The 19,621-nt window shown below is 41.1% G+C and overlaps 1 protein-coding gene across 1 annotated transcript in view; it reads left to right on the top strand.

Moving 5' to 3' along the window:
• The window catches only part of Creb3l2 (cAMP responsive element binding protein 3 like 2), a 123,656-nt gene that overhangs the window by 66,060 nt on the left and 37,975 nt on the right, over positions 1 to 19,621 (top strand). The window contains exon 2 of the mRNA XM_004851238.3: positions 8,118 to 8,334. Coding sequence (XP_004851295.1) covers positions 8,118 to 8,334 — 217 coding nt within the window. The remainder of the gene's footprint in view (positions 1 to 8,117; positions 8,335 to 19,621) is intronic.

The following is a 19,621-nucleotide window of genomic DNA, read 5'->3' as shown; positions in this document are numbered from 1 at the left end:
GGGGACAGGTGAAAAGGTTTACATTTGGGTCACAGATTTTTAGAAGGCCTGATGATAAAATTTAAATAAAGACAGCAAGGAAAGGAGCATCAGGAAAAAGTAAAAACATGTTAAATGAAGAGACATTTATTCTAAGGGCTGTAGCTGTCCAGGAAAGGTCAGTTCAAGCTGTGTCTTTCTAGGGTTACTTTATAAAAGAAATAGATTTGTTTCATCTTGGGTAGTTCCCTGATGGGTAAAGAGGAACATGAAAAAGACTTTCTAGGAAAAACAGTGTGAGAAATTGGTGAGCAAATAGAAAACACCAACACTTTATTGTTTTAATTGAATTAGATTTTTCTTTTCTTTTTTAAATAGAGATCTTTGTAATAGAGTGCTAGCCAGTGAAGCATTAGGTGCATCACATGCATTATTTAGTTTAATCCTCCCAGCAGGAAGCTGGTACTATTGTTAACCTGACTTTACAGGAGAAAGAAACCAAAGCCTAGAGATATGTTTTCTTGCCCATCTTTGGACAACTGAGAGCCAGGATTCAAATTTGGGGCTATCTCCCATGCCATATTGCTACAAGGTTATGCTGAGTCAATTAGGATTAGAATGGAAGTCTCACGTATAAGAATAAAGGGAAACAAGACTTTCTAGGATGATTGGAACCACATGGAAGGATATTAAATGCAGGATCTTTAGATAATGAGAAGAAATGGTCTTGACACCATTCTTAAATTCTTAAGGGAAGTTGCCCAGTTTCTTCACTGAATTGTGTTAAAAACATGGGTGTTGTAAGGTAGGGGTTTAACCCTGTTGGAAGGTTTATTTGGCAGAAATGCACATTTAGGGTAGGTAGATATGCCTATCCTTATTATTGACGGACCACAGAAAGTGTTGCCAGGAGCCTCCTCACCTAGCGAGCTATGGCACGTCTACACTATTAGTGAGGAGGACCTTGTGGTCTTAGTGGGTAGACTGCCTGTGTCTTTATCTAACTTTAGAGGCTGACCCCAAAGAGGCCCAAAGTGCGTGGGATTTGGAACCCAGTGAACTTGAGTTGGAATCTCAATCCTTGCTTTCATCAGTGGAACTCTGGGCCAAGTGCCTAATCATCCTGAGCCTTGGTTTTCTCATCTCTCCACAGAACTCCATCTCCCTTACAGGAGAAGCATCAACCCATCTTCTGACAATCTGAATTGTCAAGCACTCAGTCCATCTTGGCACCTAGTCCTGTCAGTGTCTTCAGTGAGCGTGGACATCCTGTTTTTATGCTCTTTAGAATCTCGACAAGCAGCTGGTTTGTGAGGCTTAAAGACCTCTTTCCTAGGAGAACAATGTGAGAAAACCTGGTCAATTTGAAATAAGAGAATCCTAGATCTTGAATCCTAGATCTCAGTAGGGAACTGAAATTGTTGACTGTGGGTTAAAAGCCAGTTTCATGAGATTGTTGTAATCATTACGTAAAGAAAAGTCTATGAAAGTATTTTGCAAACCAATAGGCTTGATTAAAATACTCGGCGGAATGACAAAATGTTATCATGCCACCGTCTTTGAAAGAACTAAGCTAAAATTGAGTATTTTGCAGAAGTGTTTGCAGGATCCAGAAGGGCTCCCTTTCTGAAGCTCACTTTATTCCCTTCTCTGGTTTTTGGCCACCAGAACCATAGTGGCTCTCTCTCTCACTGGCTCGCATGAGTGAAGGCCTCAGCCCTGCACCTGCACCTGTACCTGAACCTGCACCTGCATCTGCAGTAGGATGCTGACCTCTCTACTGAGTCCTGGACCCCACAGTTCCCAAGGAGACCCAGACCCACCTTGAACCATTTTGCTTGACTGAGTCACAGCACATAGTCAGGACTGGGTGGGCAGTGCTTACTTTGCTAAGTTCTTTTGTGTGAGTGGGTGGTTAGGCACAATTTATCCTTGCTTCTGGGGAAGGTTTTTTCCTTCAGAGGAGAGGTTATGATAACACACTTGGTAACAACTGTGAACCCTTCAGTACTGCCTATCAGTAGGGCTAAATTGTTTTGTAACATGATAATTACTATCTCATCCAAAGTACAGGGAGCTTGGGGAAGGGTAGCAGAGAAAGAGAAGGCTTATTATTGGTTATCCAAGGGATGTTCATGAAAGCATTCATTAGTGCTGCTCAGGAGAAGGAAAACGGAATGTCAGCAGAGTAGCCCGACCTAGGCAGCGTTGCCTTGCCTGAGGATAGACCAACATCCTGGAAGCTTACCGGAGCAGCGTGGTTGGCCAGAGTTGACCTTATTATTCAGGGGACAGAATTGTGGCTTGGAAATGGAAAGTCTGTGAGTTTAACTCTTATTTTTTGCCTTTTACACTCTGAATTACATATTTCTCTTTCTATTTCCTTAATTTTGGTCTTAAAAAGAGCTCCATCCAACACTTGCAAACTATTCACCATCAGTCAAGCAGTAAGTGTGCCTTCAGGGAGCCACTTAGAAAATCAAATGCTGACTGCAGGTTCCTCTACAATCAGGAAATCTGGTCCTAATCTTAGAGATACTGCTGTTCTGCTCCTTGCTCTTCAGAGTATGGTCCAGATTAGCTGCTTTCCCTGGCAGTTGGTTAGAAGTGAAGGATCTGGGGCTCGATCTAGACTCGTGAATCAGAATCCATGTCTTAGATTCCCAAGTACTTCACATGCACCTAACAGTTTGAGAAGCACTGACCTAAATGGTAACCTTGGGGAAAGCATGAGATTCTTCTGTCTTGTTTTCCTACTCTACTTATTTTGCATTCCTAGGGCCTAAGTTTAACATTTGACAGCTGCAAATCTATGAATTTTCCTCTGACCTTGGGAATATCAGAGCCTCCAGGGACTTTGTAAACCTCTGATATTAATTAAAGTCATGCAACATGGTATAGGAAGGGGGTGGGGAAACATAGAATGGCAGGTAGTGACGGGGTTCTGTTCTCCTTTGACCTACTCATTTAAAAATCCCCAAGGGTGACTCCTAGACTGTGTATGTCTCAATGTCTAACAATGTTTATCACAGTGTTGTCTATAATAAAATAATTTAAATCCAATGAAATACAAACCAGATATGGATGAAATCAAGCTATGGGTATCAACAAGGATTAATATAAAAAGTGTATTTGAGAGAAGGCTGCAGAAGGATGTTTCAGTACGGTATCATTCGTTTAAAGTGTGGAAGAATCATACGTATTCAATGGAAACATATGTGTAACAAAAGTATAAAGACTTGGATAGGAACGTTAAAAACCAAGTTCAGACTGGTAGTGTTGAGAAAGAAGAGGCCATATGGGTGGGAGTTTTAATGTTTCTTTCAGATATTTTATCTCTTCAAAAGGAAGGGAAGAAGGGAAGGAGGGAAGGAAAGAGGGAAGGGTAAAGATAAAAAGATTGCAGAAGAAAACATGGAGAAGTAAAATTTTTTTAAAGGAATGAATACATGTTACTCTTCTCCATAACTTTTTGAATACTTAACAAAGTTCACCGTAAAATATCAGAAAACATCCCTGGTAACTGAGGAAGCACACTGCATTTGGGAATGACTACCTGACATGTTTCTAATGACCTTCCAGGTCCAGCCTTGTTTGGGCTCAGAGTTGTCTCTCCCAGCCACCCTCTCTTGCTCTTAGACACCTGTGCTCAGGTCCCACAGTGTCCCTGCATTCTGACCTAGATGTTGTAGCTGTGTCCTGTGCTTGCTATGTGGGTGGAACCCACCCTTCTGACCGCTAGGGACCCATCCTGCAGGGACTTCCTTTCTGCTGTCTGCCTCTCTCCTCTAGTAAAAGAGAATCTGTCCTAAACTCTTGTGATCCCAGAGCTCTACCCTCCCTTTCTGGGTTCATTTTCACTGCATCATTGATTCATCAATTCCATGGTGGGACTTGGTTGGACATGTCCACATGGATCTGTTAATCCCCCAGATTTTCAGTTTACCCCACGTTTTAGTTACTTTTCTCATTGCTGAGACAAAATCCCCAACACCCAAAGTTAAAGGAGAAACGGTTTATTTAGCTCACAGTTTGTAGAGGTTTTTCAGTCCATAACTGGATGGCTCCAAGACAGGGTGACATGGCAGACAGGCATCACAGAGGAGAAAACAGTTCATGGTGGGCAAAAGAGAGCAAAATAAGCAAGGACAACTCTTTCTATCCCTTATATCTTACCCAGGCTACTTAGGGCAGGTAGCACTCACACCTTTAATCCTGATGCTTGTGATCCTAGCATTGCACCATGAATCAAATCCAGCATCACACATTCTAGATCCAGCCACTTCTGAAAAAGCCCCACCTATGACTGCATGAGGCTTTGAGGGGATGTCTAGACACAAACCATAACACTTCAACTGTCAATAAGTGAGACATGTTTGGTTTCACACCTGCTAGGTTAGTGACCAGGATGATGCTACATACCCTAAGTCCACAGAGTGACCCCCCCACACCCCACAAGGAATTGTGCAGCCTTGTATATTACTAGTGCCAAGAGAGAAATCCTGCTCCTTGGGGCCTCAGACCACAAACACATCCCTGTCAAGGAGGGAAAGTGGAGGGGACTTCAGGTCCTTTGGAGAGGAATAGTAGAACAGGGGTTTAGGACTCCTACAGATTATAAATAGACTATCACTTATCATGCCTGTGGCATGGTGGGGGTCAGGGAGTGATTATGGAGGTTAAGGGACAACTGGAGAGGAACTGACTCCAGACAGTGGGGAGAATAGAAAGAAGATGCCTGTGTTAGTCAGCTATCTGTTATTGTAACAAATGCCAGACTTAATGTTTATGAAGAAACAGAGTTATTCTGCCTCATAGTTTTAGGGTTTCAGTCCGGAATTGTGGCCCTATTGCTTTGCACCTGTGCTAGTACATCATTACTATGTGGGCAATGACACAGCACAACCTCTCACCTCATGGCTGAGAAAAAATGGAAGAGAGAAAGAAGAAGAAGGTGGTTCCACGATTCTTCTCAAGGGCACGCCCCCAGTGAAGGCTTTCTACTGGGCCCTGGCTTTTTTTTTTTCCAAAGGAGGAAAGGTTTATTTCATCTCAGGTTCGTAGAGGTTTCAGTCCACAGTGAGCTGGCTCGAAGGCAGGGTGGCATGGCAGAGGGGCATCCCAGAGCAGGCAGAACGCAGCAACAGATGAGCAGCAGTAGCAGCCTGGGCCCTGGCTTTTAATGATTCCACAAACTTCCAGTAGCACCACCAGTGGGCTGGGATCAAGCCTTTAACCTGTGGGTCTTTGAGAAACATTCCAGATCTAAACTATCGCACTTCTTTTTTTTTTCTTAAATTCTTTTATTGGTACATTTTAGGTATACAATACATTTACATTTATCATTGGGTGTTTGTACCTGTACATGATGTATCTTGGTCTTGTTTTTTTCCCCATTACCTGTGCGCCCTTCCCTATTTACAAAGACTTTGTTTCCATTTTTTAATTTTCTCATATTTTTTCCTTTCCCTTCTTTCCTTACCCCTTCCTCTCCCACTTCCCCTACCCCTTTAGACCTTTTCTTCCTATTTCAAATTATCAGTTATTCATCTTAATCCTTATTTACACGTTCAGTTTCTTACGCTAGAGAAACTATTCAGTATTTACACGTGTGTCCTATTTATTTCACTTAAGAGTATGGCCTCAATATGGATCCATTTAGCTATAAATGTCTCTAGTTTCTCGTTCTTTATGGCTGAGTAGCACTCCATTTTATAAAAAAAACACATTTTCTTTATCCAGTCTCCAGTTGATGGGCATTTGGGCTTTTTCCAAGCTTTAGCTATTACAAACTGTGCCGCTATAAACATGGGTGCACATATATCACTGTGGTATGATTCTTTTAATTCTTTGGGGAAGATACCCAGCAGGGGAATAGCTGGGTCAAATGGGACCTCTAGTCCTAGTTCTTTGAGGTATCTCTATACTGATTTCCACAGTGGTTGCACCAGTCTGCACTCCCACCAACAATGGAGAAGGGTTCCTTTCTCCCCACAGCCCTGCCAGCATTTGTTATTGGTTGATTTCTTGATAGTAGCTATTCTTTCTGGGGTGAGGTGGAATCTCAGTGTTGTTTTCATCTGCATCTCTCGAATGACCAGTGATGTTGAACATTTTTTCTTATATTTATTTGCTGCTTTTACTTCTTTGTCTAAGAAATGTCTCTTGATTTCAGATGCCCATTTTTGAATTGGGTCTTTGAATTTGAGGGGGGTCTGATTTTTTTCAGTTCTTTATATATTCTAGACAGTAGTCCTTTGAGGAACAGCTGGTAAAAAATTTTTCCCACATTGTAGGTTGTCTCTTAGCTCTGTTGGTGGTTTCTCTTGCAGTGAAGAAGCTTTTTAATAAGATGAAATCCCAGTTGTTGATTCTTTGTGCTAGTTCCTGTGCTACTGAGATTTGTTCGTAAAGTCTTTTCCTATGCCAATGTCTTCAAGAGTTTTACCTAACTTATCTTCTAGCAAGTTTAGTGTTTCTGTTTTGATATTTAGATCTTTTAATCCATTTCAATCATAGTTTAGTGCATGATGATAGATATGGGTCTAGTTTTAATCTTTGGCAGGTTGAAATCCATTTTTTCCAGCACCATTTATTAAATAGGCTATCTTTCCTCCAATAAGGGTGGTTGGCTCCTTTGTCAAAGATGAGGTGGCTGAGTATGTCTGTAGTTGTTTCTGCATCTTCTAATCTGTTCCAGTGATCCTCCGATCTGTTTCTTTGCCAGCACCATGCTGTTTTGATCACAGTAGCTTTGTAGTATAGTTTCAGGTTGGGGATTGTGATACCCGCTGCCATGTCTCTGTTGCTTAGAATTGCTTTTGCTATTCTAGGTCTCTTCTAGTTCCAGATGAATTTTATTATTGTTTTCTCTAGTTCTGTGAAACGTATTATTGGAATTTCAATCGGCATTGCATTAAATCTATATAGCAGTTTTGGAAGTATGGCCATTTTCACTATATTGGTTCTTTCTACCCAGGAGCAAGGAATGTCTTTCCATTTTCTTATATCCTCTTCAATCTCTTTTTTCAGAGTGCTATAGTTTCCAGTGTAGAGGTCTTTTAGTTCCTTTGTTAGACTGATTCCTAGGTATTTCATTTTTTTGGATGCTATTGTAAAAGGAATTGTTTCCCTGACTTCTCTCTCAGTGAGCCTGTTATTTGTGTATAAGAAGGCTGTTATTTTTTGAGTGTTGGCCTTGTATCCAGCTACTCTACTGAATGTCAATTCAGTCTGGAAATCTTTTGGTGGAGTTTTTTGGGTCTTCTATGTAAAATATATCATCAGCTAATAATGACAGTTTAATTTTTTCCTTTCCTATCTCTATTCCTTTTATTACTTTCTCTTTTCTAATTGCTGTGGCTCATGTTTCCAGAACTATATTGAACAGGAGTGGTGATAAGTGGGCATCCTTGTCTTGTTCCTGATTTTCACGTGAAAGTTTCCATAAACTATCATGCTTCTAATGCCTTTGATCTTGGAACCCTACATAATGACTCCTGCATGCTGTAGAAAGACAGGATAGCTTAAACATTTTACCCACGAAAAGTGTGGCAGATCATTACACCAACGCCCCACTGTGTCACATCACCCTCCACGCACTCTTTTGTGAGGTAATTCTGCTGTTTTTGTCCTCAAGAGATGGAGTCTGTTTTCCTATCCCATGAGTTTGGGATGGCCTTATTACATGCCTTGACCAAAAGACCATGGAGGGTGTGGTGTTGTATGTCTTCTGAATCTTTTCAGCTTTCATTTTCTCTTTCATGGAGCATTTCTGCCACCATGTGAAGAAGCCCACCCTGATTCAGCCTCCTTGGGAAAAGGGCCCAAGTGTCCATCTGTCCCAGCACAGCGCAGGTCCTGACTGACTCATCCGATTGATATGACTGTGTCAGGAAACCCCAATAGATTCGACTCACCCACCGAGCCAACCCACAGAGTAGCAAGCAGTGATAAGTTATGGTGATTTTAAGCTGCTAAATGCTAAGGTGGTTTTACTAGACAGAAACATAAAACTGGTATTGTGTATAAGTGACGACACATCAGTGGTTGTTGTATTTGCCTTAGAGTGTGCATGCAGAATAAATATCAGAACTTGATTAAGGAAAACTGACTTTCTCTTCCTTTGTTTCCTCCAGCACTTCTCAGAACTTCTGGATGAATTTTCCCAGAATGTCCTGGGCCAGCTCCTGAATGACCCTTTCCTCTCAGAGAAGAGTGTGTCCATGGATGTGGAGCCATCCCCAACATCCCCGGCACCTCTTATCCAGGCTGAGCATAGCTACTCCCTCTGTGAGGAGCCCCCGGCTCAGTCCCCATTCACCCACGTGGCCACCAGCGACAGCTTCAATGACGGTAAAAACTCAGACTGGGGGACACACCTGGGACCCTGATACCTTTGATTTTGAGCTCATTGAAGGGGTGAACATGGCTCATGTTATCATCAGTCCCCACATTAACCAAATACCTGCTGCACATAGCCCTGGTGCATGAGCTGAGAAAATGCTAAGAGGTGCAGGGCGAGTTTCTGTATACCAAACTGTGTCCCGGGGAACTTGCTGTAACTAACTCCTACTAATTACTTTCTTTGAGCCTATTGGCTTGGGTGACAGAGCAGCCACTTGCAAATCAGGCTGGCCTCTAGTTGATAGTTCCTACCAATCCAGTAAGTCCATTCTTTCAAGAAATTGTGTTTTGTTTTTTTTTCTGAGAAAGACTTTTTATGACCATTCTTCTCCGTAGAAGCTTCTTGGGGCATCCTCTTAACTCATTTCCAGTGTGTTCTGTTGGCCCCATGTGTCTGTGACCTTAGTGAACATTGCTAGACTTTCCTGTTGGTTACCCTTTCATGTGCATCAATAATGCTGTAAGTATGATATTTGTTAAAGGTCTAGATTTTCCGCCCTTAGAAGTGCTAAGTAAGATGTTTTGACATCACCGTACAGGCCTTTCATTGGTATGTTATATGTTCCAAATGTCCAAGCCATGTATACCTTTCTTATTGAACTGTATTTTGTTTTCCTAGAGGGATGATCAGCTGCTTTAGTGTTCTGATAACTGTTCAGAATTCTCTTCCCTACCCTTAGCCTAGCATATGACTTCTTCATAGAGGATGACAGAGTGGACAATGGTCACTAATTTGTCTTCCCCTGATTCTGACCTGAACATTCTTCTTCCCCTTAAACCACTGTGCTCATGTTACAGGTGGCTACTACAGAACAAGTTTCCTCATGCTTGCATTTGGCTAAAGGCCTGTAATTCCTTGAAGAAAGAATAAGGAGGGAGAACCTTTCCCCCAGTGGATCTTCTACTGGCCTCTGAAAGAAACAGCTCTGGGACCTTTAAAACATCATATTGTAGGGTAGAGAATGTTGTAGGTGTTAAAATTTTTCATCTCAGTACATTCTCCCATTGAATAGAGTTACACTAATAAGGACCCCAGAAAATGTAGCCTACATGCTCAGGGAAAGGAATGCCCCAGTCTGAGCGGACTCTCTCTTAGTTGGACCTTGCTGGACCCTTAATTGTAGACTCAAATTTTTTGTCCTGTCTGAAGTTTAGGAATTTCATGAATGCCTTGATCCTTCTTGTCTGTGGTTTTCCTACTTTTTCTACTTCAGATCAATAGAATGGGGGAAGGGGAAGCAAGAGGAAGAAATAGAACTAAAATAATTTGAAGACAGAATTGTTGTGGGGAAAGAGAATATGTTTAAAGAGCTTAGGACAATGTCTACCACATAGCATTTCAACAGATTCATTTATTCTCCCATCCCTGTCTTCCACCTCCTCTTCTTCCTCCTCCTCCTCCTTCTTCTTCCTCTTCATTTTTATTTGTATGTATTTGCCATACATAATGATCACGTCCATCATAGGGGGTTTGTGCCTCTACATAATCTCTTAATTCTTCTTTTGTTTGCGTTCGCCTCCCCTCCTTTCAACCCTTCTTCCCTTCCCCATTTACAAAAGCTTTGTTTCCATTTTTTCTCTTTCCATTCTCTTTTTTAAAATCCCTTTTCTTTTCCTTTCCTTTCCTTCCCTTCTTCCCCTTCCCATTTGAACATGCTTTTTCTACTTCCCATGTCTGTTGTCCGTTTTGCTTCTTTTTTACCCTTTGAGTTTCTCACATGAGAGAAACAGTACGGTATTTCAGTTTGTGTATCTGGTTTATTTCACTTAACATTAGGTCCTTCTTCTTCCTCTCTTCCTCCTTTCCCTCCTCTTTCTGCTTCTCCCTCCTACTCTCGCTCCTCTTCTCCCTCAATTTCATATTTAAATTGCTTGGAGGAATGACCTCAGTTTAGCCACAGAATATGGCCTGTGTTACGACTGCAATCCTTCTCCCTTCCACTCATAGCAATGAGTAGTATTATAACAATATGCTGTAATAAAAGTTATTTTGAACATGTGAACTGTTTATATCTGGAATTTTTCCGTTTAATACTTTTGACCATGGTAAAAATGAGGATGGATAACTGAAACTTTGGAAAGCAAAAGCCACGGAAAATGGGGGACCACATAATTTCTCATTCCTCACTAAATGAGGGAGAGCTGCAGGCAGTCAGTTTTCTAGGTCTCAACGTTGATAAATTCATACAATCCTCTGGCTTAGTTTTATTATTTTATAAGTGGTCTTTAGCATTTAATGAGTGATTGGACTAAAGGACCCTTAAAATTTCTTCCAGGTCTGAGGTTCTTTGTGGGATGGTTCTTCATAACATTTGTGTTTTCCATTTCTTTTTTTTCTTTTTCGTACCAGGGATTGAATTCGGGACCTTGCCGCTTGCACAGCAGGAGCCAGAACCATGAGCTAAATCCCCGGCTGCATTTTCCATTTCTTACAGCCCCCCACCCCCGCCTATTTTATTCCCACAATTCCTTTGATCCTTCTATTTCCAGCCCTACTTTTGTGGAATTCATTCCCAATGTCATATATTAGTTACCTACTGCTGCATAACGAATCTCCATAATTGACGGCTTAGAATAATTATAACCATTTATAACCTCCCGATTTCTGTGGGTAAGAACTTAAGAAGTGGCTCACTTACCTAGTTTTGGTTCAGGATTACCCACGAAGTTGAAGTCTGTTGCTGCCTGAGGTTATCCTCATCTAAAGACTCTTTCTGGGTTAGAAGGTCACTTAACTTGATTGGCAGGACAGTGCTGATGAATTGCTTTGGCCTCTCCATGGAGCTGCTCAGTTGTCAGCACAGCATGGCAGCTGGCATTCTCACGAGGGAGGGAGCCACTCTAATACCTTTTCTGACCTAGCCAGGGAAGTCTCTCTGCTGGTCAAGCCGAGCAGGGCTGACTCCCTGTGGTAGGGGTCTGTATAAGAATGGGAATACCATCAGGTGAGGTATTCACTCACTGGTGGCCATCTTGGAAACCGAGTACCACACCCCTCCTCGCTGTGATGCCTGTAAAGTGGCTTTCTTCCTTGTCATATCTCCTTTACCCGGTATTATCAGCACCTTACAAAGCTGCCATTCATTCACCAGGAAGTTCTTGGGTTCATATGTAAAGCACCAAAGGAAATACAAAGAAAACATTTGTTCATTGCTCTCATAAAACTCAGGTATGTGGAGAAGATTGGAAATGTATGCAACAGGTTGTAAAGATGTTGGACACAGGCCAACGGAAAGGGCTCAGGTTCTGTGCTCTGCATTCACATCTCGTTTCAAATTTGACTTCACCACTGAATAGCTGTGGCAGATTACTGAACTTTCCCAAGCCACAGCTTCCTCAGGTGTAAAACTAGGATGATAACAACTACTTTGTCTTCTTGATAGAATTAAATATAATATATTTCGATGTGTAGCTCAGAATCTGATAGTACTGGTATTGTTCTAAGCTGTTGCAATTATTATTACTTAAAACCAAGATAATAATAATAATAGTAATTATTATTATTATTATTATTATTATTATTATTGGATTTAACCCCAGAAAGATAGGAAGCAAGGGCAAACAATAAACAAATGTGATTTCATTAAATTTAAAAGATTTTGCACAGCTATTAGTGGAATGAAAAGAAAAATTCATGGAGTGGAAAAAAATATTTGCAACCCATACATCTGATACATATGATATTTGAGCTTAACATCTAAAATTATATAACAAACTCACATAGTTCAATAATGAGAAAATAAATAATGATTTTAAAATGGGTGAAGAACCTAACAGACATTTCTCAGTAGAAGACACATGAACAATCATCAGGTATATGAAAAAGTGCTCACATTTTTAGCCATCAAGAAAATCCAAATTTATACCATAATATAATATCACTTCATGCCTGTTAGAATGACAATTATAAATTACAAAAAAATAAAACATAAGTGTCAGTAAAGATGTAGAGAAATGGAAACCTTTGTATACTGTTTGTAGGAATAGAAATTAGTACGGCCATTATAGAAAACAGTATAGAAATTCCTCAAAAAATTAAAAATAGGGGCTGGGGATTTATCTCAGTGGTTCTGGTGCCTGCCTCGCAAGCAAAAGGTCCCAAGTTTGATCCCTAGTAGCAAAAAAAAAAAAAAAAAAAAAAAAAAAAAATTAAAAATAGAACCACACACACAAAAAAATAAAAATAAAAAAATAATAGTAATTTAAAACCAGCAGCAAGAGGTCAAGAGGACCTTGGGAGTCTTCGTAGAGGATTTCCCAACCTGTGTTCTACCATGAAATGCAGTGGATCCTCAGCTGTTCCACTTATTAGTGGGTTATCCTACTTTTGTAGTTTGTTCTTCATATGTCAGTTGGGTTCAGTGAAGCTGTCTGATATTGTAATTCATTTGAGGGCAGAGATTGACTGACTGAAAGCCTGAACAAGCTGCTTTTTTACACCAATGAATGGAATGTTTCTTTAGATAGTAGGATGATTATATGGTTATATAGAATGAAGATATCAAACGTTTCAAGAAGTTTGTTATTCATTTTTGTTCACGTTATCGGCCCATTATAAAATCTCGGCTAGCTCCCCATTGTTCTCTAGAATGAAGCTGACCTCTGACACGTGGCTTTTAAGAGTGTCTGAGGGCTGATGTAGTCATCTTTTCCCATCCTGTACCTTTCCTTCCCGTGTGACTCTAGCATGGACTGTTCTGCTCCATGCTTTTTCTTACCCTCTTGCCTCTACCCATTGCCTCTACTCATCAAAGTTCCTCCACCTATCAAGACTCAGTTCAGTTTCCCTCAAAAGCTGACTCCCCATCTAGAAGGTGTCACCATTTGTCTATTTCCATACTTTCTTGCTGTTTATATTGACACTGATACAGTTATCCTTCTGTTGCAGCCATCCATGTAGTTGTTGGTTCTCCTCTCCATTTTGAGCTGATGGAGACAAGCAGGAATCTGTGTCACTGGCACCTAGCATGGTGCTTGGTTCTTTGAAGGTGTCTTATAGACATTTATTCCATTGAACTGATTGTGCTAAGGGGAAAGGTATAGAAGACTAAGCATGTCCCTTCTTTGGTGATGGCCTGGAGAAGACATCTCTGCTGTCCCATACATTGCTTGTCTTCTAGCATCTCTGCCTGTGGAGACACACTGGACACTGTATTTGTGATCAGAATAACATTTCTTGCCGGATAACAGTTGTCACTTACAGGATCAAGCACAATCCCAAATAGAAGTAGATGTTTTATAAATTCATTATGTTTCATTTTAAAATCAATTTCATAGCTAGTTTTAGGTTCCTGCCTTATAAATCTATCCATGCTGTATAGCAAAATAAATCAGAAAAAGGGATAGGGAGTTGCTAGGGAAGGCTGGAGAAAGAGAATTTAAATTTAAATTCAGAGAGACAGGGAAGACCTTACATTGAAGGGGACATTTGGTGTCTGTCTCAGGAATAGGCTTCTAGGAAGAGCAAATAGCAAGTGCAGAGGTCCTGGAGCAGAAGTATGGTGAGGATATATAGATACCCACATAATATTAAGAGACGCAACACCTGGAGGAGGCAGCCATTCCAGAATATGCAGGTTGGAAGTGGCCTAAACAGTCTTGGCAGACTCTCTTTTCCCTTTAATTCCACATGTTTGTTGAGCAGCTACTGTGTTAGCGCTGTCCAAGATGCAGTGGGACCCAGCAGTGAAGCTTAGATCCTGCCTATAAGAAGCTCAGAGTCTGGTGAAAATGCCGGTTACCCAAATACCTTTATCAGACAGAATGTGAGCAGTATCCCAAGAGGAAATTGAACTGTAGAAGTTACTAGAATAGGGACCATGACATTGAAGATTACAGGAGAAAGTGCCTGAGTGAGCTGGAGTTTCACCTGGATCTTGGAGCACTGGGCAGTGTTCATGGCGTGGAGATGGCTGGAGGCAGACAAGGCAGAGGGCTGGGACACTGATTCTTTTCAAACACGACCCCTGGTGAAACAATTGCAAATAATCAGATTCCCAAAAGTTCAGGGTTCCTGCTTCTTCTATGATGTCACTATTTTTAGAAAGTTTTTATTCCAATCAATTTAAATGCAACCTAAAGGAATCATGGGTAATACCTTGGTGTAGGGAGAAGTATCAGTAGATCTTTTGCAGAGAGCTTTTCTTATCATGAGGCCAAAGCACAAACCTCTCAATTTCCCAACTGGTGCCTTGTTCTGTTTAAAGATCCTGAGCCGCCACGGTCTATGGAGATCCTGTGCTATGAGTAGGCAGGCACAGGAGGCCACAGAGATTTTGCAAAGTGTTCCTTATGGCCTACAGTTCACCTTTGTTAGTGTGGCTATGTCCTCAGGAGCAAAAGCTGATTTCCTGTGCTGGTAAGGGCATTTTATAGCAGGGGGTAATAAATACGGCACAAGGACTGCTTGAGATGTAGGGCATCAGAGTTAGGCAGTGGGAGTGAATGGGCAAGGATGTGCCCAGCAAAGTCTTGTCTTAGCTTCAGTTATTTTTATAAGATTTGAAAATGGGCAAATATTGGGAATAGAATTTTAGTCATTTGAACTCTAACCTCCTCCTCAAAGGGGAAAATCAGTCCCTCCCAGTCCAAGTGCTGTGTCAAAGCAGATCACCACTCTGATGGGGCAGCCTGAGTGTTCTTTAGGCAACATATAAATACATAGCATTTGGGAGTAGCTGTTTCCATTAACTGTAAAATTCTTTACTCCTTGAAAACAGCCTAAGGAAAGTTAGGAGTCCTTGCCTGTGTTGGTGAATAGTGAGTGAATTTTCCATTATGCTTGGAGAAAGGCAGTGATTCAGATCCTCTTGTCCAGTTTTACTTAGATAAATACAGCTCTCTGTTTTCTAAGTCTGAAGAACGCGAAGAAACTGCTAAGGAGAGACAGTGTTACTCACATTTTTCTTCTCCCTTTTCTTCCCCTTTCATGTCTCTCCTCCTTCCCACTGAACCCTTCTCTTTTTCCCTCTTCCCTTCTTTGTTTTTTCTCTCTCCTGTCACTATTCCCTTCCTTTCTCTGCTGAACTCCAGAGCGATCATGTAGGGCAAATGCAGAAGTTCTTAGCCTATATTATTCTATCATAAGCCTCAGATGGTCTGTGGATCCCAAAAAGTATATATAGAATTGTGAGTTGTCTATATTTGTTAACTTTTTTGATGAGAAGCTTTGTAGCTTTTTTTTAGATTATCAAAAGATGCTATAGCCACCCAAAAGGTTAAGAAACACTGGTCTAAGATTACACAGGAGTCATCTGTTTCTGGGCTGACTTTGACTGTAGACTTTTCTGAAACACTAGAGAACTTCAATGTGGCTTCACAACCACAGGGCCACGCCTAGGAATGCGGCCCTGTCCTTCCCAACCACCGAGCAACAGCCCCATCCTGGGCATGTGCTTGTCATCACGGTCCAGGTTGGCAAGCAGATGCTGAGCAGGGCTTTCTGTTCTACCAGAAAGAAAAGGAAAAAAACTGAGGGAGGTTAAAAGAGATAAGCAGAAATATCCCAGTAAAATGCTTGTGGATGTTTTCCTGCTTTGAGAAATAAAAGCTTATCATTTGAATGACCAAGAATTGTGCTTGGCCCCATAGAGAATGCTGTTCCTACTAGATTTTAGTCATGTTCCTTTGTGAATTGGGCCTGTTGCTTCAGGCCTGCGACAAGGCAGCATCTTGTGGCAGATGCATGTGGCAGAACAAAACCATTCACCTTTGTAGCCAGAAGGTGAAAAGGACAAAGAGGAAGAGATGAGGATCCTACAGTCCCCTTCAAGGGAGAAACCCCAATGACCTAAAGCCCCCACTAGGCCCTGCCTCTCAGTCTCCACAGCTTTCCAGTTGTTCCACAGCCTTAACATGTTCGCCTTGAGCACATGCCGGACTCAAGCTACAGCACTATTGGACATTTGATTGTGCTCTAATCTCAGTGTTCTTCCTAAAGAAGAATCCACATAGTGCTGCACTAGGGCCATTTGGGAGGAGCTGGACATGATCCTTAATGATGATATAAGAAGAAAGTTAAAAAGTACATGAAATATCAACAGACCTTAGCATGAAGTAGTAATTGCACTGTGCACAAATCAAGGTGATTTGTTTGGGGTGGATTAAGGGCCTGTATATGGCTGGTGCAGGTCTACGGAGGATGGGCTAGGGATAGGAGTAGTATCCACCTTCCTTTCTATGAGTCTCTCTGAGCTTCTCAGGCTTTCAGGGGCCAAGGGTTGCTGAGTGGGCTGACCTCAAATGAATCCCCTGCATTGATGAAGCTATTTTCACAGGTGGGAGTAAGAACAGTTGTCTGTGAGCTGAAGGTGAGCAGATAGTGTGAGGTCACATGGGGTAAATGGGACAGTCTGGAGGAGGGTAAGGAGTTGGGGTTTGATCACCAGGTAATGACAAGCAGGACCTGAACACACTGGTAAGATGTTTTTTGAAGATTAGCAGAAGGGAATACTGGCATGTAGTTGAGGAAGCGGGAACAGGGAAGGTGAGCACAGTTATCCAGGGAGAAACAGGAAGGGGTATAACATGGATTTTGAAATGAGTAGAGAAGCCTGGGGCAGAACTAGCACAGGGCTCAGTACACTGGGAACAGGATTTTAGGGCTGAGTCATAGGTGACTTAGGTTTTTGCTCTGTAGTGTTGGAGAGAATTGTTGACATATTCCCAGGAAGTGGGACCTGAGACAAAGTCAAAAAGAGGAGATGAAATGTGTCTTCCTCACATTTAACTTGAGCTGATGACAAGAGCATCAGTCTGAGATATCTTCGAGGGACTATTTTCAGGGCTGGAAACACTAGATGTGTTCATCATCTACGTGCCAACCAGGTCATCTGCCGTGGGTGGGCCGCGGGAAGGTCCTCATTGTGGCTGGGCAGGAGATGAAGAAGAGCACAGGTGAAAAAAGATAAGGATGCTACCTTTCAAAAGAAAAGTAAGTAATGACCTCTTTGTCTCCCCAGCCATTGCTATGCTGGGATGGTTAAGATGCAATGCTTACAACTATAGCAGTTAAAATTATTGTGAGTATTTATGAATGAGAGTTATAACTTCAAGGAAGAAAAATAAAACTTGGTGAGTTCCCTGTGTATGGATTCCCTAAATAAATCTTTTGAAATTAATTACTTGCTCCATAAATATTTATCTGATTCTTACTCTATAACCACAGCATCCTGCAGGAGGACCTGAGATGCTAAAACAGTATATCTCGTGAGCACTATGTTAACCTCTAGAGATAAATTGCATGGATTTGAATCTGGGATCTGCCACTTACTAATAGTGTGATCTTGGGCGAGTTGCTTAACTTTCATGTCACACTTTCTTGAACTTTAAAATGGGAACAATCATAATACATACCTCACAGCATTGTTGTAGGGATTAAAATGAGTTAATACTTTTTTTTTTGAGGCAGGGTCTTGCTAAATTGCCCAGGCTGAGCTTGAACTTGTGATGATTCTCCTGCCTCAACCTCCCAGAGTGTGGAGTTACAGTCCTGCGCCACAACGCCTGGCTGAGTGATTGCTTGTTGAGCACTCAGAAGAATTCCCGAACACTGAATAAATATTAGCTATTATTTTTATTGCCTTTAGGTGAATTACACATAATTAAATATGTAATTTACCAAATGGTCACAATAAGAATGACAGGAGCCAGGGAGAGACACAAGCTTCTTAGGACACAAGCACATAAAGAACATGTAGTAAGGGAGCTAATAAGAGAAATTGTGTGGATTTTGTCTTACCATCACCTAATACACTATGGATACTTGCTGTTTAACAAGCACTCAACACATTTTAGCTAGTATTGGTTGGCCTTAAACTAGGATTCTTCATCCCAGAAACACTGGATTAGAAGTCTGTATATAAACTAAAGTGAAAAATAGAGAAGGAACCAAAGGAGATCAAGATAACATTAATAGAATAATTACTGTTGGCTAGAGATAATTTAATCATTGTTGTGTTGGCAACCATATGTAAGTTAGGGAGTGGATCATGGGCTGGGGAGCTGGTTTGTTTGGGTGTGAATTCAGGTTTGCCATATACCACCTGTGTAACTCTGGGTGAGTTATTTAATATCTTTGTTTACTTGCCTATAAAATGAGAGTAGGGCTAGCACTTACCCTAGATGGATACTCTTAGGACTAAGTTAATTAGTATATACAAAGCACTCAGAACAGTACTCTAGCACATAATAACTACTTATGCTAAATGCTGGTTCACTAAATGCAGAGTCACCGTTCACACAACTCAAGACTGAAAGTTATTTTAGGGTTAAGTACTCGGGAAGGGGACCCTGAACAGACAAGCCTCTAATGCCCATGTTTTGCACTATAGTCTCATTGGGATTCTGTCACATTCAACTGAATTCTCACTCAGCCTCCTTACCCTCCAAAACCAAGGTTTTTTTCTTTAACTCATTTTTATAAGAGAAACTGGTCATGATTTATTAACACCTTTGAAAATTAAATGCCAAACAAATCAAATGCTGACGGATTTAGATGAGGCCTACGTATTTACAAAGTTTTCTCTTCATTTTAGACATGTTATTTAAATAGTAAATGGTTATATATGCATTTTTATCCTTTAAAAGTTGTTCACCCTATTTGATTTCTCTTTTTAAGAATGTATTCCTGTTTTTCTATTCATTATGTGTGTACCTATTGTGTTTCTCCAAAAGTAGGACCTAGCTGGAAAATAATCAGCCTTGAAAACTAGAGATCAAAACTGCTAGGCCCATCAGCCTACCCTTACCGGAGCTGCCTTACAGAGTAGCCACCAAGCAAGAGAATAGTAATGAGACAGTGGCCTGTTCTCATTTCCTTGCTCATAGGGTTAGGGTTAAGGTTAGGATTAGGGTGATACTGAGACACTGGGCGTATTTGAGTTTGAGTTTTGACGGGAAGTTGTTTAAGTAAAATAAGAGGATAATGAGGTTGTTGTATGTGTGGACTGCCAAATTTCCTGGGGAATGTTTTTCATCTGAAATGCAACTTAAAGGGTATGTAAACACCATTCAGGAAAACACTATTTTCTCACTTAGTATCTGAGCTTTGGGATATATATAGAGTTGGAGAATATAGTTGTCTACCGATTCTTGCTTTTTCGTAGTGTAGGCAGTTACTTAAATGCCCAAGGATAATTCTAATTCTAAACCTTTGGTGCCCCTACTGCTCATTTTGCCAATAAAATTAAACTATAAGTGTAAAATAATGTGGAAAAGTTGCAATACTTACTCCTCT

Source organism: Heterocephalus glaber, unplaced genomic scaffold (genome assembly GCF_053883595.1).
Source record: "Heterocephalus glaber isolate CG9 unplaced genomic scaffold, H.glaber_assembly_v1.0 deba00000621, whole genome shotgun sequence".
NCBI classification, from domain to species: Eukaryota; Metazoa; Chordata; class Mammalia; order Rodentia; family Bathyergidae; genus Heterocephalus; species Heterocephalus glaber.
Note: the sequence above shows the minus strand (reverse complement) of the source record. Positions and strands in the feature narration are given on the sequence as shown.